Source organism: Nilaparvata lugens, chromosome 10 (assembly GCF_014356525.2).
Source record: "Nilaparvata lugens isolate BPH chromosome 10, ASM1435652v1, whole genome shotgun sequence".
Lineage (NCBI taxonomy): Eukaryota > Metazoa > Arthropoda > Insecta > Hemiptera > Delphacidae > Nilaparvata > Nilaparvata lugens.
Genome location: NC_052513.1, coordinates 19,759,735 through 19,783,574, shown reverse-complemented (window position 1 = coordinate 19,783,574; position 23,840 = coordinate 19,759,735). Strand labels below are relative to the sequence as shown.

The window sequence follows — 23,840 nt, the reverse complement described above, 5'->3', positions numbered from 1 at the left end:
GTCCCGGAATGTGAGTGTGAGCGCTGTCATCAGGTCTGGCTGCAACTGTCTACAACGTTGATGGAAAGATACATTTTCAAGATGTTCGATGTTTTTGAAGGGGTAGTATTATAGTCAACTGTCTACTAACGTTGATGGAAAGATACATTTTCAAGATGTTCGATGTTATTGAACGGGTAGTATTATAGTTCACTGAACAGCTGATTTATGTTGAATAATTGTATAGTCTGATTTTTACTCTAATATTGGCGTATGAAGGAGGCTCCTTTTTCGTTTTATATTATCCTTGAAATGCAAAATTTCCAAAAACCTTGTATATACGTCGACGTGCAATTTAAAAAGGAACATACTTGTCAAATTTCATGGAAATCTATTACTGCGTTTCGCCGTAAATGTGCAACATATAAACATTTGAACGTTTAAACATTCAAACATTTAAACATGAAGAGAAATGCCAAACCATCGACTTGAATCTTAGACCTCACTTCGCTCGGTCAATTAGGAAAACATTTCGTTCTCGGTCATCCTCATCGATCTGTGGTATCAAAAATTGTTGCAACATATCAAGGTACACTATACCGTTTTTCAAACCAAAACACACAGCTAGCACGCTCGGGTCCAGTGAAGGCAGCCATTTTTGACATAACTGCCACTAGCGCTTGTGCGGCGCGACCAGGCACAAGCGGACTACGCGAGTCAAAACTTGGAGTGTTTTCCTTTAAAACTACACCAAAACCAGCTCTGTAGCCTGTTTAATAAGATTTATATGAATTTTCAAAGTTGTGAAGTTATTTTTGAATCACCCGGTATATGTATTGCATTAAGCACTCTCAAGCTTTAAGCTACCTCAACAAACTATGTCAGCGCCCTAGATTGCAAGTTCAAGCTATAGTGAAGGTCCACGTTATAACGGCAGTGGAGAAAGATAGAAGAACAACGTTCCGATCCTCTGTCTTGTCAATGCCTTCTATAGACGGTAGCTGATACAGGTTTATTGATGTAATATCAACTGTTCATTCTCGTTTAAAATAATCAATTATATTTTATTAAGCAAGAAATTATATTTTTCAATAATTAAGATGGAATATTTTGTTAATTAATTATTAATTCTAAATTGTTAAAAGACGATCTAGCAACAGAGCAAAGCGAGAAAGGGATAGCGCTATCAGCTTTGTTGAATGATAGACAAGGATAGCAATATCATTGCTAATCAAACACTGCCATTATAACGTGGACCTCACTATAGGAGCTGGAAGGAGCCTTCCCATAGTTGACTACCACTAAAAAGTCAATATTTGTTTGTTTAGTGGGATAGAATGTTGGTACTTACTTACACCGATTGTCAACGATACTATAATAAAGGAAAGAACTGGCTTATACACGTACGGGATAGGAAACTTATGTTTGACGCATCATCACGTCTCAACTACTCAACTGATTAACTTGAAATTTTGTATATAGATTCTTAATTAACCGGGGATGGTTATAGGCCTATTTTGAACTTTTCAAGATTTCATTACGTCAAGTTTTCAGTTTGTCAAGTTTTAAAATAGACCCTTGCTGAGCACGGGTTACCTGCTAGTTATACATAAAAACACACATTAAATCAGAACAAACACAATCTATTACAATTGTTTGCATGCAAATAATAAATTATATGACAGAGGGATATTAAGCCTGTTTTTCAAATATGGAAACGTTTCTTATAAGCTATGACTGTTAGGAATTTCAAATATCTAGTAATTAATGTCAACGATATTACCACCATTGTTGAGGGAGATTCGCTATCGGATGAACACGTTAAACCATCGGTCCCTGCTGCCTAAAAATCAGTTGTTAGGTCTGTCAGAGGCCCTGAAATTGATCAGTTGCGACCTGAAATCTCTGACACCAGACCTGAGCCAGCCAGGTCACACGATATTATTATTTTGCTATCAACCTTAATTAATAAAAAAAGCTCACCCTTAATTATTAAAAATCAGTATAAATAATACTGAGGGTGATGCCCACATAAGGTCTTAGGCTGAGTGAGAGGGATGATGATGACTACTTTCTAGGTAGTCGGGACCGACGGCTTATCGTCTCCTCCGAAAGACAGGGTGGCCGTATCGGTGTGATTGTGCTGTGGTCAAAAACTTTTTGCCCCGGTCGAGATTCGAACTCGGGTTCTCTTGATTATTGGGCCGGCGCGTTATCACTTACTCCAACGAGCCACCCCGTAATTAAGGAAAAAAAGATAAGGGTTCATCTATAGATAATGGTAAGAGATGGTCAAGAGTGAACAAAAATCTACTAGAACTTCACACATACTTTTACTTTTGAAAATGTATAAAATTCCATCGTGAACTTTTGAAAATTTCTAGTAATAGTAGGGCGTTGAAGCACTTACATGGAAAGTTGTAAGGGGAACACAAATGCAATAATAATTAACAATAAACTAATTACTTTAAATCAATACGGGATATAAATAGAAAGAAAAATAAAAATCTCAGTACCCTTTTTAAATTATTTAAACACAACATGTTTCAAAATTGATGCCATTTTCAAGTGATATGAAGTATCAATGGCTTCAATTTTGAACCATGTTGTGAATAAATAATTCAAAAAGGGTACTGAGATTTTTATTTTTCTTTCTATTTACATTACAAGTAGCCCTATACAGAAAAGAGATCAATACGGGATAGATACCACAAATAATTCCTTCTGAAAACAATACTTGAAAATACTTTATAACTTTCAACAGATGTAAGGCCGGAACATGATAAGCAGCCATAATTTAATACAATACAAATTGGGAACGCTATCTTCTAGGAACGCTAAGAGAAGAGGGGCTGGGGGTTTTTCTTAAATCGGGAGTTCTTCTGTGAACAAAGATCATAAAATAACGGAAAACTTGAAAAATAATCGGAAAACCAATAATTAAATAGAATAATCAGATAATTATACTGCTAGTAGGATTACTGTACTTTGCATCTCGTCTTAAATCTAAATGTCGGTTGCACAAAAGCCGGTTAAATTTTAATCGTGTTTAATTCCACGAGAACCAATCAGAGGATCCGTCTTTTCAAAAATGCCTTCTGCACAAAAGCCGGTTAAATTTTAACCGTGATTAATTCCACGAGAACCAATCAGAGAAGCCGTCTTTTCAAAAACGCCTTCTGCACAAAAGCCGGTTAAATTTTAACCGTGATTAATTCCACGAGAACCAATCAGAGAAGCCGTCTTTTCAAAAACGCCATCTCTGATTGGTTCTTGTGAAGTTTATCACGGTTAAAATTTAACCGGCTTTTGTGTAACCAGGCCTAAGTGTGTTTATAACCTGAATAGCAGGAAATACATTGTCATATTTTTGTAAAGAAATTAAATTTGAGGACATTTTTAACAAAGGAGTAGGCCTAGATAATTTAAACACATAATTTGAAAAAGTGAAAAAATTTATAATCGTCTTTCAAGAATATATTGCTGAATATTATGTTGCTTCCTGAAGATGGAGTATAAAAAATAAAATCCTGATTTAAGAACTAAGAAATAAATTGATAGTAGGCTAAGTTAAGAAGGGCATAATATAAACTTAATATTCCAAAAATTACCCTATAAACTCTGCCTATTCATGATCATCACAACATATTCTATGGTATAGTGAGGTCCACATTATAATGGCAGTGTTTGATTAGCAATGGTATGGCTATCCTTGTCTATCATTCAACAAAGCTGTTAGCGCTATCTCTTTCTCGCTTTGTTCTGTTTCCAGATCGTCTTTCAAGAATGTAGAAATTAATAATTGATTAACAAAATATTTCATCTTAATTGAAAAAAATAATTTCTTGCTTAATAAAATATAATTGATTTATTAACTGAATGAACAGTTAATATTATACAATATCGGGGCACAAAGCTTCCCTCGTTATTTTTATTTATTGATAAACAATACACAATTCTCTAAAATGATCTTGTTTAGTATATTTGCAGCTGGCTATACATCAGCTTATGAATTTCGGGGATGCGATATTTTGATTTTCCACAGAATCACTCGCTCACTTTGTACTATCCACAGACGACGAAAGTCTCAGCTGTTTCAGCCAAGGATGAATTATCCTTTTAATGTCGTTCAGCAAGTTTTCCCGAGGATGAGACCTAGTGCAATCGATTTTTTTATCATAAACCTACTATGTTCCAAATTTCGTGAAAATCGTTAGAGCCGTTTTCTAGATCCGTTGAACATAAATAACCAGATAGCCAGATAACCAGATATAAAAATATAACAGACATACAGAAATTGCTCGCTTAATATAATAGGATCAATAATCCTGTATCAGCTACCGTCTATAGACAAGACATCGTCAACGTTTTTCTCCTATATTTCTCCACTGCCATTATAACGTGGACCTCACTATAGTCTATAGAATAGAATACCTTTTCAATTATTTTTAAATTCTGTCAATTTTTCGAATTTTTCTCACCTTTGCAATTGTTTTTCCTCCTCGTCATCTCCAAGCAGACTAGGGGTGTTGGGCCTCTGGACTTGTAGGGCTTCCCAGATATCAACCTTTTGAAAAAAGTAAATATCAATTAAAATTCTAAAATAAGTCCAAAGTCTGAGTGCCGGTTGCACAACAGCCTGTTAAATTTTAACCCTGATTAATTCTACGAGAACCAATCAGAGAAGCCGTCATTTCAAAAACTCCTTCTCAGATTGGTTCTCGTGAAATTAATCACGGTTAAAATTTAACCGGCTGTTGTGCAACCGGGCCTTTAAGTCTGAGAGATAAAGACAACTGTGCCTGATGTTCCTCCACCAAATTATTAAAAAAAATAATTGTGTATAATTGAATCAATAAAATAATATTCTACTTTTAACATTTCATTTTATTTCACCGATTTGTGGTTGCTCAGTTTGTAGAGGTGCGTACAGATATACGCGTCGCGAACATGAGCAATTCACTTTTAATCAGCTGATGCCAAGCTTTTTATATATATATCTTACCGTTTCTGTAAAAATACAGATATAATCGGCTGATTAAAAGTGAATTGCTCATGTTCGCGGCGCGTAAATCTGTACGCACCTTAGGATGGACAGAGAGAGTGTAGAGTAGAGTAGTGGAGTAAGCATGCTGGATGCTGACACTAAAGTAGGCAGAATGCTGTAAGGTAGTGCCAGTGATTAGTCAAGGAAAGAGTATCCACCCTGTCTGTCTTCGAAAGATTAGATTAGATTAGATTTCTTTATTTATGAAAGTTATAGTTTGTCAATAAATAAATTACTTTTTAAAAAACAATTTTATTTATTACAAAACATTACAAGTTTGTCATGAGGTCCGTTCGCTATATGCGCTAGCGAGGAACTGAGCTCTGAATACAATATTGTCTTCCACCAATGGTGACCATGCTGACTAAACAAGTTAACTGTGATTGTATGCACTTTTCACTCATATAACTTGTATGTTACAATATTTACTGGCTTATACACTAATTTACATTAAGTGACGGTAATGCTAATTATTTAACGAATTAATTTTACAAAGTATAGATAATTAATCAATGAGAATAAAGATTAAATGCAATTAGAATAACGATAATATAACATTGTAATGTAACTTCATAAATCGGCGGTGTTTCAACAAATAATTGTCGATTCTTTTAGAAGGGTATAAAATATCTTTCCTATTAACACATGACCGGGTTGTGATGAATTAGAGCTGTTGGGAATTATAACTCGAAGTAATGTTCAAATAAGAAACTCTACATATTAAGTTGAAAACTAGTTGACTTGAATCTTAGAATATGAAATAAATGAATGAAATTAGAATGAGTAATAGTGAATGCAATATTGCATTGATAATTAAAATTAGATAAATGGAACAAACATTATAGGGTGGGATTTAAATTACCCTGTAATTTCTTGGGATGGAGGGCCAAGTCTCAACTTATTTTACACAAACTATAAATACAATATCTCAGTAATTTCTATCTGTAGACTGGCTGGCCGCTATGACTTCGTATAAAATGAGCGCTGCTATCCAGTGATTCTGACAGTTTGGTGTAAGGGTAAGCATTCCTGACCGGCAATTAGGAGGTACTGGGTTCGATTCCCGGGCTGACAAATAATTTTTGAATAGTAGCGCTCATCGAATTTCCATCGCTGTTTACCCTGTTGTCAATATTTGCAGTAGCAGAAGTCTCCGGGGTGATTTGCAGCATTTAATTTGGATTTCAAATCAAATAAAAATTGTTATTCGCAATTCAAACAATTGAGGGTCCTGTCACCCGAAGGTTTTTTGGCGGGTGCCCAGTTACAAAAAAACGAGTTACAAAAGGTTTTTCGTTTGATGGTAATATTATAATGAAGACTATCATAATGGTCATGTATTCCACTATAATATCTGGAATTCTCAAATTAATTGAAATATACTATCTCATTGTAATCATTAAAGAATGAAGAATTATCTCTTTTTATTTACTAAAAATTTAATTTGATATGTTAAATTTCTCACCTGGTCTTCTTCCCCTCCAGCCTGCATGAGACTCTGCTGTATTGCATACTGAAGCATATCATCGTCTTCTTCCATACTCAGACCTCTTCGCATGTCAGCTCCTGCGAGAAAACGAGAAAAAATACAAATTAAAGCATTATTTTGACAATTTCCCTAGAAAATCTGCATTTTTAGGCAATTGGAGAGATAATAATTATGAATTATTATAATTATTGAACTGTTTCAAGGAGTTCGGTATAAGAGCTTATAATAAGCTTCCTGTACATTTAAAAGAGCTAGAAGTGGGTAATTTTAAAAGAGCCATAAAAAAGATGTTAATAGAAATATGTCCTTATAGAAAAGAGGAGTTTCTAATTTGAGGGTATTTTGTTTGCTGTTTGTATGCTTGTGTTTGTATTTTCATTTCTTTAAATATTTTTATTTACCATGCTAAATCTATGTCGATGTATAATGTGTATCATTTGTAAAATGTTTTCTGCAATAAAGAAATCTTGAATCTTTGAATCTAGCTCCGCAACGTTGCCAAATCCGCTTTTGCAATGCTTTATACAATGTATACATATAATTAATCAAGACAGACAATCGGCAACGCTGTTTTTCTATATTTATCCACTGTCATTATAACATGGACCGCACTATAGATAGGCTATAAATACAAATATAATTGCAGACCGCTCTCTGTGTGGCCAAGTGCTAATAAAATACATGTAATACAAATCCGAACCAAATTAATACAAAATGGAATAGGCCTAAAGGAATAAAACACATAAATCGTAACACACGAGAAAAAAAAATCAATAAAATACTATAAACCAGAAATAAATCAGCAAAAACCGAAATAAACCTAAATGAATAAAACCCATAAATCGTAACACTCGAGAAAAAGAAATTCAATAAAATACTATAAACCAGAAATAAATAAGCAAAAACCGAAATAAACTAAAATATAACTAGAACGAAAAGGAACATAAATATGATTCAATTCAAAAAAATACTATGAACCACAACAGAATAAACAAAAGATGAAATCAAATAAATCTAATACGAACAGAATGAATGAATGAGAGAAATGATAATATGAGCAGAAAAGAATGAGAGGATATACCATAACTGTGTATACACATTGTGGTCTAAGTTTATTCATCTACAAAATACTGTCAACCACAACAAAATAAACAAAAAATGAAACCAAATAAAACTAAAAAAAAAACAGAAAAGATTGATTGATTGATTGAGTACTTTATTTATGTAGATTACAATATACTGGCTTATACACTTATATACAATAGCTTACAATACAGCAAAATTATAGATGAATTTACATAATATAGACTAAGAAAATAATTATTGAACTGTATATGATATGAAAAAGTAAAGAAAGAGAGGATATACCATAACTGTGTATACCCATTGTGGTCTAAGTTTATTCATCAAAAAAATACTGTCAAATACTGTAAAAATAAACAAAAAATGAAACCAAATAAAACTAAAAAAAAAAACAGAAAAGAAAGAGAGGATTATACCATAGCTGTGAGTACCCATAATAGTGTAGGAGGCCGGGGGTTGGAAGCAGGAGTCATCCACTACACACGTGGTACGCACTTCCCCCTCCCCGCCGCTCGACACCTGCCTTACCCCCTCTACCTTCTCCTCCATCCCGAAGATGTTGCCAAAGGTGATGCGCGCATTGAGCACGTGGAATAACGGGATTTCTGCAAGCAAAAAGGAGGAACTGTCACCAATGATTGAATGAAAAAACATAAGAAATATGAACAATTACATAGTAGAATTATTAACTCATACCGGATTTATTCACCAAATTAATTACCTCTCCTTAAAAACATTCAGGGCCGGTTTCCGAGCTCGGGATTTAGCCAAGTTCTAGACTTTAAACAGCTGGAGTCAGAAAATTGGCTTTCCAAAACGGGGTGTAGTCGCAGTTTTTAAGATAATCTTTATTTTCTCATCTTGGAAACGTTTCCCTTGTCGTCATTGGAAACGTTTTCCCTTGACGAAATGAGACATTCCTAAATAATTCAAAATAGCTGAAACTTTACACTATTCTCTCTTTATTTCATTTTGTGTTCAATTTTCTAGTTTTTTGAAATTTAATGTAAACGTGGACTGCGACTACAAAGTTTCGGAAAGCCAATTTCCTGACTCCAGCTGTTTAAAGCCTAGAAATTAGCTAAATCCCGGGCTCAAAACCAGCCCTTGATAATAACTAGTAGTTCCGTGAACAGTAGACCTCACGCAGTATTCTCATCCACAAGTACCTGATTGAAACTATAGACCTTATGGAAATACAGCAATAGACTGGCTTCTCCACACATCTGTGTAATCACTTGTCAGCTGATTTATGATGAATAATAATTTTATTCTATAATCTGATTTTTACTCTAATATTGGCGTATGACGGAGGCTCCTTTTTCCTTTTATATTATCCTTGAAATGCAAAATTTCCAAAAACCTTGTATATACGTCGACGCGCAATTAAAAAAGGAGCATACCTGTCAAATTTCTTGAAAATCTATTACCGCGTTTCGCCGTAAATGCGCAACATATAAACATATAAACATTTTAACATCAAGAGAAATGCCAAACCGTCGACTTGAATCTTAGACCTCACTTCGCTCGGTCAATAATAACCGATAACATCTTAATGATTATTTGGTTACAAAGGTTACAAACCTATTTCCCATTAAATAGAGAGTTATACCAAATAGAAAGGATAGAAGATAGGGCTTTTATGTTTCAATTTTCACTGTTAACTCAAGCGTATAGTCCTAGTAGTTATTTTTCGTCAAGTTATGTGACGCTGGTAGTCGCTCATACTGTGCCGGTCTTACACTCTCACCCCAAAAAAACAGTAATAATAGACAGTAGTCGGTAGTAATCGGCTTGAGTTAACAAGAAATCAGAAATTTGGAACATGAACATATCATCTTCTTATACTATCTCTATGATATAATGCAGTTAAGTTCCACTGTGCTTAAATACAGTAAACATTACTTAACTGAGGTAAAACAATCTACAGGCCTAAACAATTTTAATTTTCTGTTAATTAGTAATTTATATATATATATTTCTTATTTTAGTGATAATAATGTGAAATATTTCTTCTGTTTGGTTTTGAAGCATCTAAATTTGAAAATTCACTTTGTGAAAATACTTGAGGACTGAACATTTTGTGAAGTGAACAACTACAAGACTTAATCTATTTTGGACTATGTGTAACCTTATCTAAATTTGGGAGAGGAATATCACAAGGTTGCCTTATTTTTTCTCTCCCAATCATTTTGATGATGTACTTATTGTATGAATCAATAAAGAGCAAAAAATAACAAAATAAAACTAACCAATTTTGACAGGGAATCCAGCCGGCAACTGCATCTGAATGAAATTCCTGAGCTTGGCAAAGTGCGAACTGGAAATGGCCATCAGATCCACTATGGGCATTATTTGCTCCGGCAAGCTGAGTGGGTACTGCTCACATAGCCACAGGGTGGCGCGGAACTTCTGGATTTTTGTGGTGATATCCTTTGGCCTGCCAACAGAAATACAAATCAAATACACTCTAGAAACAATAAAAATGCTCAGAAATTAACTAAAAAACAGTAGGATTAAATATATACTAATATTTCTATACTTGACTTTAGTCAGCCTATAGTTTACTATTATAGTTAGCCTGGTAAGAGAAATTCAAATCAATTATACTCCTGAAACAATAGAAGTTGTTAGAAAATTACTTGAAACTAGAACAAAATCTGTGGTTGCTCGCATAACCACAGAGTAGCGTGGAACTTCTGGATTTTTATGGTGATATCCTTTGGCCTGGCAACAGAAATACAAATCAAATACACTCCAGAAACAATATAAATACTCAGTAATCAACTTAAAATAGTAGGATATAAAATCTTCTAATATTTAGTTAAATTTGGTCAGCCTGTTGTCAGTCTATAGTTTCCTATAGTTAGCTTGTCAAGAGAAATTCAAATCAATTATACTCCAGAAAAAAAATGCTGAAAAATTAACTTGAGAGCCGCAGTATATAATATCATAGAGAAACAATAGCGTAAGTAGATATCCCATGGTATAGGGCGTCTATGTCATAACTTTTATTGTTATCTCAAGCCGATTACTGTCGATTATTGTCGATTTTTACTGTTTTGGCCGGGTGAGAGTGTATGAACGGCACAGTTCAGAGACTAACAGTGTCACACAACTTCAAGGGAAAGAGCTACGTGGACTATCAGCTTGAGATAACAGTAAAAGTTGCGACATAAACGCCCTATACCATGGGATATATACTCAAGCTATTGTTTCTCTACGATAATATCTACTAGTATTTACTCACTTGATGAGCTTTCTACAAGGATACTAGACTTGTGATCAAAATACTATATATATTCCTGAAATATGTGTGGCTTGGTGTACAAGCTACCAATGTCAATGAATAGCCACATATTTAAGACAAACTCGAAGCTTTAGGGCGAGACCATATTAGGCGTATTTTGAGGTGCCAACCCAATCAGCTAATCGGAGAGCTTCCTGCCCTTCCGACTCTGAAAACTCCTAATATGGTCTCGCCCCAAGGGCTAAGCCACATGAAGTGTTTTTCATACGAGTCGGCAGGACAGAGGAAGCTCTCTGATTGGCTGATTATCAGCTGGTTCCCGAACGCCAACTCAATCGAAACTTTTTCATTTGCTGTCATTTATAATCTAACCACCCACCTGCCAATATCTCTGTTGCCGAGCGCAACACTCGCATCAAAGTAGTCCTGTGTGGATATACGACAAGGGTTGCCCACTTGTGTTAGCAGGGTCTCCTCAGTGATCCCCCCACCACCTCCCTCTTCACCCGAGGGGGTGGCCACCCTCTCCTCCGTCTCGGCTATGCCCAGGAACGACTGCAATGGCGTCTTGGCGCCTCTGTACCGCTGTTTGTCCTGTCAAACCATCAAAATAAAATGTCTACAGTGATGGAAATTACTGAGATATTGCAATTATTCAAATGCTAATGGATTAATAATTTATTATTAAGGTTTATTGATTGATTGAATATACAGAGTGTTACACGAAAGGTGTAACAACCCAAGACAATGGATTGTACATGCAATTTTCAACATTATTGATATATTGATACAATGGCCCATATGAATAAAACCAGAGCAAAAGCTCATGAGCAAAATCATTGAGCATAAGGTTTTGCTCATGAGCAAAAGGTAGAAGCAAAAGCATTTGCTCATTTTTATATGAATAAGCTTTACCTTATACTCTTACCTTATGCTCCTGAACTCTGGAGCAAATGCTCACGTATTTTAAAGATTTTTCATCAGCTGATTCTCTTTTGTAGCCTTAATTTGTATTTACAGCTCACGGAAGTGCTAAATATGCAAACAAGGGGCACCGCTTGTGTTTGCGTCGTCTGCTCTGTTTTCTATTTTATGAATACAGCTTTAGGTTAGTTGAGTTTAGAATTTTGAAATAATAGCGTGAAAAAATGTCATCTCTATAATAATCTTCAGCATATTCTTATAATATCAATAGCCTTCTTATAATCGGCTACACTCTCATATTCTTAAATGCCTATTTCCTATTTTGTGATGGCTATCTTTATAACAGGTAGCTTTTGTATTTATTCGTTTGTAGAAATAATGGTGATATATTTATCATGGTTAAATCTAAAAAGAGTTTTATAGTTCTACACTATTGGTTGTGATAGTATTTGGTATAGTTTCTTCTTCCTCATACGAATTAGTTGAGCCATTTTACTAAGAGCAAAAGGTGATAAGCTGCTCTAGACTGGACTCACCTTTTTTGAAGCATTTGCTTCAAAAGTTGAGCAAATGCTCTAGTTTATTCATACAATTTTGAGCAAAAGCTTTTACTTTTGAGCAAATGCTCAAACTATTTTTTTGATGAGCATGAGCAAAAGGTTTTGCTCACGTTATTCATAGAAAATGAAGCAAATGCTCCATATTTTAGAAGTATGAGCAAATGCTCAACTTTATTCATATGGCCCATTGAGTAGTGACATAAATAGATAGACTTTATAGATAGACTTTCATCAATTATTAATAGTCTTGTCGCCTATGATAACATGGTTACAATAATATTTATAATTTTACAAATCATGACATAAAGAGAAGATGATATAAAACACGATACCAGATAGAATTAATGACAACAACAATAATAGATTTGATTTGAGCACTGACCTGTTCAGATAAGTGTTCACATCTTGTCTTGGTGACTAATTCGACATTGCTTGCCCCAAACACTTTACAAGTTCGACCGTTCACTGCTTCCGTCTTATCCTGTCGCCAACCCCACATACCGCTCTTATTCCTACAAAAAAAAACACACACAACATTAACAATTGGAATTTCAAGAATTGGCAATATGATACATAAGTTGAAGATTGGAACTTGTTTTCAAATATGCTTTCAAATTGGTCCATACTGAAATTGTAATATGCTATCTGATAGCATTTCGTTCAATAAGCTGATTGCAATGCTATCAGATCACATTGTGTACAAATGCTATTATACTGGAAAAAATACAATTCATTCATTGAATAATTGATTTTGGCTTAAAGTCTTGAGCTGCGTACACATATACGCGCTTCCAACCCGCACCGAGCACGCTCCGCCCTCGTACCGCCCTCGTTCCCCCATCGTACCGCAGTCGCTCCGCCCACGCTTTGCAGTCGCACCCATCATGAACGTGGTACGGAAGATGTTAGATCTTCTCGCGTTCCCCGGTCGAACCACTCTTGCTCCCCGGTCGATCATCAATCGCTCTGCTGGAGTGACGTTCGGTTGCGGAGCAGAGCGAAAGTCTGTACGCACCTTTAGACTGAGTTTAAAAGATAATAAATTTTCATAATTGAGATCAACAGAGGCTGAGTGTACATTCTAAAAACGATTTGGCAATGGTACGGAGCTAGAAAAGAATAGCGCTATCTGCTTTGCCGAATGACAGACAAGGATAGAATCAAAATCAAAATCTTTATTGCCGAAAATATTGAACAATGTTATAACAAAGTCAGTAGCTGAAAAATTACAACAGACCATAAATAATAGGCGACTGATTACACAAATAATACAAATAAACAATTACACAAATAATGTAGAGGAGCATTCATTGAAATTATATAAATATTTCAGCTAATAAAATTGAGTTCGCACACAAATATCAAAAACTTAACGACACACTACCTGCTTAGTGCAAAATCTGAGTTAAAGTAATCCTCAATAGAATAGATACACTTTTGAATGAGTATTTTCTTTATATAGGACTTGAATGGCAAATAGCAAATCAATGTTAATCAGAATCTGACAATATTTGCAACGATGCAAAGCGTCATTGTTCAATTTGCCGCAGCCATATTCAATTCTCTATCTATAGTACGATTCACTTTATAAATTCAGCATCTGACTAACATTGGTGTTGCTATCCTTGTCTGTCATTAGACAAATCATATAGCTCTATCCTTCCCTACCTCCGCACTGTTGCCAAATCGTTTGTAGGCTGCGAAGAAACTATTCAGACGATTCTTCAAGTACTATCAAAGTCCGAACAGTTCTGTTCGTTCGTAGTGTCAGGTGATTCATATGCCAATATTGGAGCAGTATTCAACTGTTTTAATCAGCTTTATCATTGAATATAGAAAGAGCATGTCTTGTGCATTGTGGAGCAAGACGACATTTTAACAGGTGGTCATCTGACTGGATATCAGCGCAGTCGCAGTGCGGATCGTCAATTTGCCTCCAGGTTGTGCAGTTTTCTCTTGCGCAGGGAAATTCAGCTCTGAGGCGGTTCAGAGTCTTCCACTTGCCACATGGCAGCACTGCTCCTGAAGCTCAATGCCAGTGACATCTTCACTACCCTGCCACAGCTGAATCCTTTCCTGGGCGGCGGAGAGTCCAGCAGTTTTGTTTCACTCAAGAAACTGCGTCGGGAACAGTTCTGTTGAAAATCCACGGATCTTAACACAGTAGGGGTGAAAATATTAAGTAGTTTGAGTTACCTTTCGAAGCTAATCTTGTCAGTATCAATGTAGGTGGTGACAATGGGCGTGGTGAGGCGCTGACTGATGGCCTCCTGAGAGGCATGCAACACGTTCAACTCGTTCGGTGCAATCACCTGCATCTGTTCGACGAACACCTGTCGAGTCTCGTGGTCCACCTCCATTATGGTTGCTTGCTCATCTGCCACAACAACAACAAATTTAGCAATAAATCGATTTATCTATCAATAAATTATACTAAAATATTTTTGCTTGCTCATCTACCACAAAACAACAAATTAAAATACTAGTAGTTCTGTGAACAGTAGACCTCACGCAGTATTCTCATCCACAAGTACCTGATTGAAACCAAAGACCTTAAAGAGATATAGACCCACAATGCCTATGCCTTCCCAATGATAGCTCTTACTTGAAATTGAAGGCCGCCATTGGGGTATTTTAGCACGAGTATTATATCTATATATATTTGTAATACAATAGATCACAAAGGCATTGGTGGCATTGGTATGTAATAATCTTATGTGTTGCCCCCTCAATGGCGGATTTCAATTCCAAGTACGACACTAGCGCTGTATGTGAGTCTATGCATCTTTAAGGTCTTTGATTGAAACTATAGACCTTATAGAAATACAGCAATAGACTGGCTTCTCCACACATCTGTGTAATCACTTGCCAGCTGATTTATAATGAATAATTCTATAATCTGATTTTTACTCTAATATTGGCGTATGAAGGAGGCTCTTTTTTCCTTTTATATTATCCTTGAAATTTCCAAAAACCTTGTATATACGTCGACGCGCAATTAAAAAAGGAACATACCTGTCAAATTTCATGAAAATCTATTACCACGTTTCGCCGTAAATGCGCAACATATAAACATTTAAACATTAAGAGAAATGCCAAACCGTCGACTTGAATCATAGACCTCACTTTGCTCGGTCAATTAAATGAAAAAGACTAAAAAATTGTCAAAAAACCACAGATTTATTGATACTTTAGAAAGACCGGTTTCGGTTATTACACCATTGTCAATCTCCGGTCTTTCTAAAGTATCAATAAATCTGTGGTTTTCTGACAATTTCTTAGTCTTTTTCATTCAATATGAATAATTACCACAATATCAACTTCTCAACTACACAAGAAGTGAAACAACAAATTACTTTAGCAATAAATCGATAAATCATTCAATATATTATACTATAATATTGAGGATAAAACACTAATCAAGACGTCACCTGCTTGCAAAGTAGTGGAAAATTGAAAATGTAGTAATATGGGTGTAGAATGCATCGAATGTTGCACGCAACAAGACATGTCTCAATGCATTCCTTACACACATCTCAAATTGATGGGATTTATTCTAATAAGTGACGGCCTGGCTATACAGAGAGCTATCTGCGATCCTATAGGTTTCTATATCTATAGATATAGATGCCCATAATCATTTTCTGTGTGACCAAGCTCTAAACAGTAAGATTTTCATAAAAGCTTCATATAATCAACTAACAAAGTCTCATTATTCACTACAATGTAACCAACTGACCATTTTTCAACAATACAACTTGTAATAACGTGAAATATGAGGTTACAATACAGCACATATAATAGTGATTCACAAAAAAAAATGATACGATATTCCAATAAATTACAAGAGAAAACAACTTAAATACAGCAAAGTACATGTGATTTGAAATGTACCATCAATCTAAAGGTTTTGGGATTCTAGACTTGGGTTCAACTTGAAAATAAAGGCTGAACCAAGTATCTATTAAGGTGCGTACAGATTTACGCGCCGCGAACATGAGCAATTCACTTTTAATCAGCTGATGCCATGCTTTTTATATTTGTATATTACCGTTTCTGTAAAAATACAGATATAGTCAGCTGATTAAAAGTGTATTGCACATGATCGCGGCGCGTATATCTGTACGCACCTTAAGAGGAACAACAAATACAAAGCAAAGGGATGTTAATAACAGATAAGAGCCTAAAAGGTTCAGATTGGAAAAAGTAGATGGTACAATCATTTTAAACAAGGAAGTTTTGAATTTCTTTGGATTTTGATTGAAGGAGAAGAAAGCTTTTAGATTCAATAGTAGGAGACAGATAATACTTTTATCGATTTTCACTCTTTCTATAATGGGGCCACTACTATTATTGAAATGAAATAAAAATATCATTCAGCACCCTTTTCAAACTTAATAAGTGCATAAAAAATAGAGTGTACTGAATGGTATTTTTACTTTATTCCTCAAACGATTTTTATAATTTTCTTACCAAACTGATCAAATCTCAACAGTAAACATTATTGAAATCAAATCAAGCGTTTAGATGGAACAGGTACGGTTCAGCATATTTTGTCAATGGATATTTTCAACAGCAGGGTTTATAGCAAATCGGGGACAAAACTAAAAATCACTCGGTTTCATGATAGAATCACCTTGACAGCTCGTTTTGAACGGATGTTTCAAATCGAAAATATAGCTGCGGTTGCAACGCAATACGGCCGGCATAGAACGTGCTGACATCAGCAAAACACAAACAAATTTATTTGTATCGTAAATAAATTAATGAATGAACAAACACATAAAATAAGGTAACTCATAATAAAGTTTAGTCAAAAATCCAATATGAATGTTAGGATCGTTTGCACCTGGACTAAGTTAATCTAAATTCTTAAATTAAAAACAAGGATACCATGCAAATAGATTACATGAAATGTTATAAAAATTATACACTTTATTGAATGTTCATAGTTGTTATATGCTCTTAACAAATTTCAATCAAAAATTCAATATAAATGTTAGAAAAATTTACACCTGGACTACTCTAGATTCTTAAAATACAAACAAGAAAATCATGCACGGAGATTACATGATAATTTATAATAATTACAACATGCATTATTATTTAATATTCAATAGAAACTCTAGAACATTTTTTGTTGCGCTGCCCCATGTATCGAGGATGTAGAATTCAATTTCTGGATATATATTGTCGAAATATAGTGAATAATGAAGACAGGTAATTGGTATTACTGTCGAATCTGACGGAGGAAAAAATAAACAGAGTTTTCATCTATGCGGTTGAAGCATTAGAAATAAGACATATGATATGTGATCTTGTTTGAGAGTGATCAGAAGCTATTTAATTCTCATAGGAAATATTGTATTATAACCTTTACCATCAAAATTGTGTAATATTGTTGTTTATTGTATATTGTTATGTAGAGAGTTCATTTTTTTACTATGTTTGTTGGCTCAACTCTATTTGTATGATTAATGAGAACACATAAATTGATTATTATTATTTCATATTCAGTGTCGTTATAATACATGAATGACATTTTTATCAACAGATTGATTTATATTGTAGTTCACAACATATCAAGTTTATAAGAAGCATTAATCTCTATTATTATAAGATATTTTTCTTTGGTCATTCCAGTGTACAGATGGACACGTTAAATGTTGGTCCCGGCTGCCTAAAAAAGCAGTCGTTAGGTCATGTCAGGGGCCCTGAAATCAATCAGTTGCGACCTGAAAACTCTGACACCAGACCTGAGCCAGCCAGGTCACTCGATATTATTATTATTATCTACACCCTTTATAATTATAGAATGACCAAAAAGTCTCTACACAGTTGTTGAGTGTTTCACTATGTAGGGAACCCTTCAACCTGTACTTGCATATAATAGCATAGAGAAACGATAGCATAAGTAGATATCCCATTGCGTTTATGTCGCATCTTTTACTGTTATCCCAAGCCGATAGTTCACGTAGTTCTTTCCTATGCAGCTGTGTGACGCTGGTAGTCTCTCAAATTGTGCCGTTCATACACTATCACCCCAACAAAACAGTAAAAATTGACAATAATCGACAATAATCGGCTTGAGATAACATTAAAAGTTGCGACATAAATTCCCTATAACATGGGATATCCACTTACGCTATTGTTTCTCTATGATAATAGTCACCACGGTAATTGCAGAAATGATTCCTTGAATAACCAGTAGCATGCTTTCTAACAAATAATTATTAATTATAGTTCAAAACAAAATGAAACCCAACAGATTACTCACTTTGTCCATGAAATATAAAGCTAGTATTGCCGCGTTGCCAGTTATTATGGTCGAATCCTAGTAGAGTGGTATCTATTCGGACTCTCGAGCCCTGTTTATAAACTTTGTATGTGTCACTTGGGCAAATCCTCGATACGAGTGGCACTGAAACATTAAAATACAACACTATCTCATCAAAATTATCCTAATATTTTCCATCAAAATATGTAAATTACTGATATATTGCATTTATTCAATTTGGATTTTAGTTCAATAATAATGAAAAATATTCTATCAATATACAGTATGTAGAACTTTCTGAGTAGTTGTGAAGATGATATTCTGATAGTTATATAGGCTACTGAATAAAAAGACTAGATATTTTCAAACCACAGATTTATTAAAAAACTGAGATACCGGTTTCGATTGTCTATATTGTTTCGCTCTCTGCTAAACTCTAGTTTCTTCTGCTAAACTCTAGTTTCCTTCTGCTAAACTCAAGTTTTCTTCTGTCAAACTCAAGTTTCCTTCTGCTAAACTCAAGTTTCCTTCTGCTAAACTCAAGTTTTCTTCTGCTAAACTCAAGTTTCCTTTTGCTAAGCTCTAGTTTCCTTCTGCCAAACTCTAGTTTCCTTCTGCTAAACTCAAGTTTTCTTCTGTCAAACTGAAGTTTCCTTCTGCTAAACTCTAGTTTCCTTCTGCTAAACTCAAGTTTTCTTCTGTCAAACTGAAGTTTCCTTTTGCTAAGCTCTAGTTTCCTTCTGCCAAACTCTAGTTTCCTTCTGCTAAACTCAAGTTTTCTTCTGTCAAACTGAAGTTTCCTTCTGCTAAACTCTAGTTTCCTTCTGCTAAACTCAAGTTTTCTTCTGTCAAACTGAAGTTTCCTTTTGCTAAGCTCTAGTTTCCTTCTGCCAAACTCTAGTTTCCTTCTGCTAAACTCAAGTTTTCTTCTGTCAAACTGAAGTTTCCTTCTGCTAAACTCTAGTTTCCTTCTGCTAAACTCAAGTTCCCTTCTGCTAAACTCAAGTTTCCTTCTGCTAAACTGTAGTTTCCTTCTTCTAAACTTAAGTTCACCAGAAATTGATAATGCAAATTGCATTTATAATTATTTTTAATATACTTATAGCTAAGAATACAGACTTAGGTTGGACTTACCCCAACTAGTGAACTCCCATTTCATTTCAACGTAGAAATCAGGCGCCTGAAATTCAAATGAGAATTATTATAATACAGTTTTAAGATGCATTTACTAATACATTGCATAATAGTTTATTATAATTTAATCAATTCAGTTTGAATGAGTAATCCTTCCAATTCTTCTAACTGACCGAGCGAAGTGAGGTCTAGGATTCAAGTCGACGGTTTGGCATTTCTCTTAATGTTTAAATGTTTATATGTTGCGCATTTACGGCGAAACGAGGTAATAGATTTTCATGAAATTTGACAGGTATGTTCCTTTTTTAATTGCGCGTCGACGTATATACAAGGTTTTTGGAAATTTTGCATTTCAAGGATAATATAAAAGGAAAAAGGAGCCTCCTTCATACGCCAATATTAGAGTAAAAATCAGACTATAGAAATTATTCATCATAAATCAGCTGACAAGTGATTACACAGATGTGTGGAGAAGCCAGTCTATTGCTGTATTTCCATAAGGTCTATAGTTTCAATCAGGTACTTGTGGATGAGAATACTGCGTGAGGTATACTGTTCACAGAACTACTAGTGAGATAAAGTTCTAATAGTAAACTTGATCACTTAATTAAATTTACAGCAATCGATTATTGAACTCCTCAGAACAAGGGCTAAGCCATAAAAGGTTTTTTCTGGCGTTTCAGACGAGTCGGCAGGACAGGAATCTCTCTGATTGGCTGACTATCAGCTGATTGCCGAGTACCAACCCAATCAGCTGATTGACGATTGTCTCAGCATATTGCATGTTTTATGACAATAAACGATGACTTGATTTGATCGGAGAGTTTCGTGCCCTGCCGACTCGACTAAAAACACCTGATGAAACGCTTCGTATGGTTTGGCCCTTAAGCTCTAATAACAAAGAATTCCTAACAAGTTGAAAGTTTATAGCACAGTTTTATTTATATATTGGATATTGGATAGAGCAAACAAATATAATATTCAAGAAAGAGAACCCAGACTATTGCCCAAAATTTCAAAACAAAACAAAAGTTCATATCATGAAATTCGATAATAATTATTCTAACACTGCTTTTAATGAGAAGTGATATTATTTATTCATAACTAGTTGGTAAACCGTGCTCTGCAAGGGTCTAATTAAAAACTTGACAAACTGAAAACTTGACGGTAATTTTGAAGAATGTAAAATATTCCTCTAACCATCCTCAGTTAATTAAGAATCTATATGCAAAATTTCAAGTTAATGATTCCAGTAGTTCAGACGTCATTCATTAATTTCCTATCCCGTACGTGTATAAGCTAATTCTTTCTTTTATTACTTTCCTTGCCCTATTACCATAGGTAAGGAAAGTATTGCTTTCCGAAAAAAATTAAGGTACCCCAATTTCTAAATTTCTATACGTTTCAAGGTCCCCTGAGTCCAAAAAACTGGTTTTTGGGTATTGGTCTGTATGTGCGTGTGTGGATGAGTGTATGTGCGTCTGTGTACACGATATCTCATCTCCCAATTAACGGAATGACTTGAAATTTGGAACTTGAGGTCCTTTCACTATAAGGATCCGACACGAACAATTTCGATCAAATGCAATTCAAGATGGCGGCTAAACAGGGTTTTTCGTGATTTTCTCGGAAACGGCTCCAATGATTTTGATCAAATTCATACCTTAAATAGTCATCGATAAGCTCTATCAACTGCCACAAGTCCCATATCTGTAAAAATTTCAGGAGCTCCGCCCCAGCAATGCAGATAGATTCCCAATTATCAGGCTTCAGATAAAATTGAAACAAAAAAAATCAAGTGCAGTAGATTGAGCATGAAAATCTCTACAATTAATGTTCAGTAACATTTTCACCTAAAATTGAAAATAAGCTTTAAATTCGAGAAAATGTGATTATTCAATTGCAAATTATTGTTGATTCTATTAAATCATTTACTATGAAGAGATAGCAGACCTCATGTGTGTCTCCAGCGTTATTGCCCTGTCACCAGCTGGCTCAAATCTTTGAATAGTAGACTTGTGATGTGCGGGAACACTAGCGTCAGGTGATCAATTTTCATAACGGCAAGGAAAGTTGTGTGAGTGCGCCACACCAGATTTTTTTATTATAGATGAGAAACTAGAATATTGTCAACACATATGGTGACATCTGTTGAAACATGTATGTAACTTTTCATAGATTCGTGATATTAATAGACAATATTTTAGAGTTCCATTATCGGTAATAATATGTAGAGGCTTACCTCTTTTAATTTTAATAGTAGTTCAGGCACTCCGCCAACCCGACTCGAGTATCTCTGGTAATCTCTCATTTCAAGGACAAGATTCACCAGTTCAGGGTCTCCTGTGGCCACTGCTTCTTGTACCACTGCAATTAATAAGTGAATAAATAATTAATTCAAGAAATTCAATATGAACTGAACAAATGTATCACGATTCTCTGCCTTTCCACTGCCTTCTAGAGATGGTAGCTGATACCTGTATATCTTATGTAATATCAACAGTTCATTCTTGTTGTCCATCCGTGTATCGGATGGACACGTTAAGCTGTCGGTCCCGGTTGCCTAAAAAGCAGTCGTTAGGTCATGTCAGAGGCCCTGAAATTGATCAGTTGCGACCTGAAAACTCTGACACCAGACCTGAGCCAGCCAGGTCACACGATATTATTATTATTATTCTTGTTTAAATAATAGACTATATTTGACTCGTCGAGAAAACATATTTTTCAATTATTCAATAATAAATTTTCATAATTGAGATCGAAATTTTTGGTCAATTATCATATTTCTACATTGTTGGTTACGTTGCGGAGGTAGAAAGGGATAACGCCATCTGCTTTGTCTAATGATAGACAAGGATAGAAACACAAATGTTAATCCAATACTGCCATTATAACGTGGACCTCACTATACGGACAAATTGCGCCCAAATAGCACTCACCCGTCCACCCATCTCTGTTCTCAGTGTTGACATTTGCGCCCTTCTGCATAAGAAATTTGGCCGACTCCAAATGTCCCAGAGTGACGGCCAACATCAAAGGAGATCTGCCTCTCACATCTTTTAGCTCCAATTCCTCCTGAAAACAACAAACAATTCAATCAAAATAAGCCCAATTATCATAAGAATATTGAATTCAATTAATTCACAACACTCAAATACACAATATACAATAAAACAATTACAATAACAGCAGCAATAAATATAACACAATAACTAATAATATAACTGAGAATGCAATACACTATAGTGAGGTCCACGTTATAATGGCAATGGAAAAAGATAGAAGAACAACGTTGCCGATCCTCAGTCTTGTCAATGCCTTATATAGGCGGTAGCTAATACAGGTTTATTGATGTAATATTAACTGTTCATTCTCTCTTGAAATAATCAATTAGATTCTATTGAGCAAGAAATTTCATTTTAAATAATCTCATAATGAACTTTCATAATTAAGATGAAATATTTTGTCAATTAATTATTAATTCTACATTGTGAAAAGACGATCTGGCAACAGAGCAAAGTGAGAAAGAGATTTCCGATTTGTTGAATGATAGACAAGGATAGCAATACCATTGCTAATCAAAAATTGTCATTATAATGTGGACCTCACTACAGTACATCATAATATCATCTAGTAAATCCTATTAATTCTCCTCTATTTTAGCACACCCTAATGTAGCCTGATACTTGTGTTTGCGTTTCATATTTCTCTTTTTTTGTAATATGATTTTTGATCTAATTTCTCGGGAGTGTCTTTCTCGGTGAATTTAGAGATTATATTTAGAATTTATATATTATTGTAAGTACATCGTTTTTCTAATTTCATAGACGCTATGTTTTCTTTTTTGTTTGTACTTTTGTTCACTTTCTTTACTGAAGAATAAAATTTATTATTATTTATTATTTCATTTTTCGAGTTTCTGTTCGTGAATAAATTGGAATTATAATCTGAGAAGCTCTGTTACAACCAATTTTATTGTAATATATTTATAAATTATTGATATAATCTTTAAAAAAAATCAGAAGAAAGTACTATAATGGACTTGAAGTACACACATTATATTGAATTAGCATGCTTTTAACGAGACCTATTGAGTT

General features: G+C 34.7%; 1 protein-coding gene across 5 annotated transcripts in view; it reads right to left on the bottom strand.

The window, feature by feature from the left end:
- LOC111046592 (ankyrin repeat domain-containing protein 13D) overlaps positions 1–23,840 on the bottom strand; it is a 49,122-nt gene that overhangs the window by 22,129 nt on the left and 3,153 nt on the right. Inside the window, exons 2-14 of one of the 5 annotated variants that reach the window (XM_039436506.1) lie at positions 22,683–22,818; positions 21,986–22,110; positions 19,744–19,789; positions 18,610–18,753; positions 16,969–17,049; positions 14,529–14,709; positions 12,715–12,844; positions 11,228–11,442; positions 9,851–10,038; positions 8,015–8,203; positions 6,492–6,592; positions 4,461–4,546; positions 2,029–2,861 (exon numbers count right to left, since the gene is read on the bottom strand). In XM_039436506.1, coding sequence (XP_039292440.1) covers positions 2,801–2,861; positions 4,461–4,546; positions 6,492–6,592; positions 8,015–8,203; positions 9,851–10,038; positions 11,228–11,442; positions 12,715–12,844; positions 14,529–14,709; positions 16,969–17,049; positions 18,610–18,753; positions 19,744–19,789; positions 21,986–22,110; positions 22,683–22,818 — 1,683 coding nt within the window. In that variant the 3' untranslated portion in view covers positions 2,029–2,800. Of the gene's footprint in view, positions 1–2,028; positions 2,862–4,460; positions 4,547–6,491; positions 6,593–8,014; positions 8,204–9,850; positions 10,039–11,227; positions 11,443–12,714; positions 12,845–14,528; positions 14,710–16,968; positions 17,050–18,609; positions 18,754–19,743; positions 19,790–21,985; positions 22,111–22,682; positions 22,819–23,840 lie in introns of those variants that run through there. The other 4 variants (XM_039436502.1, XM_039436503.1, XM_039436504.1 and 1 more) reach the window with 4 other exon arrangements.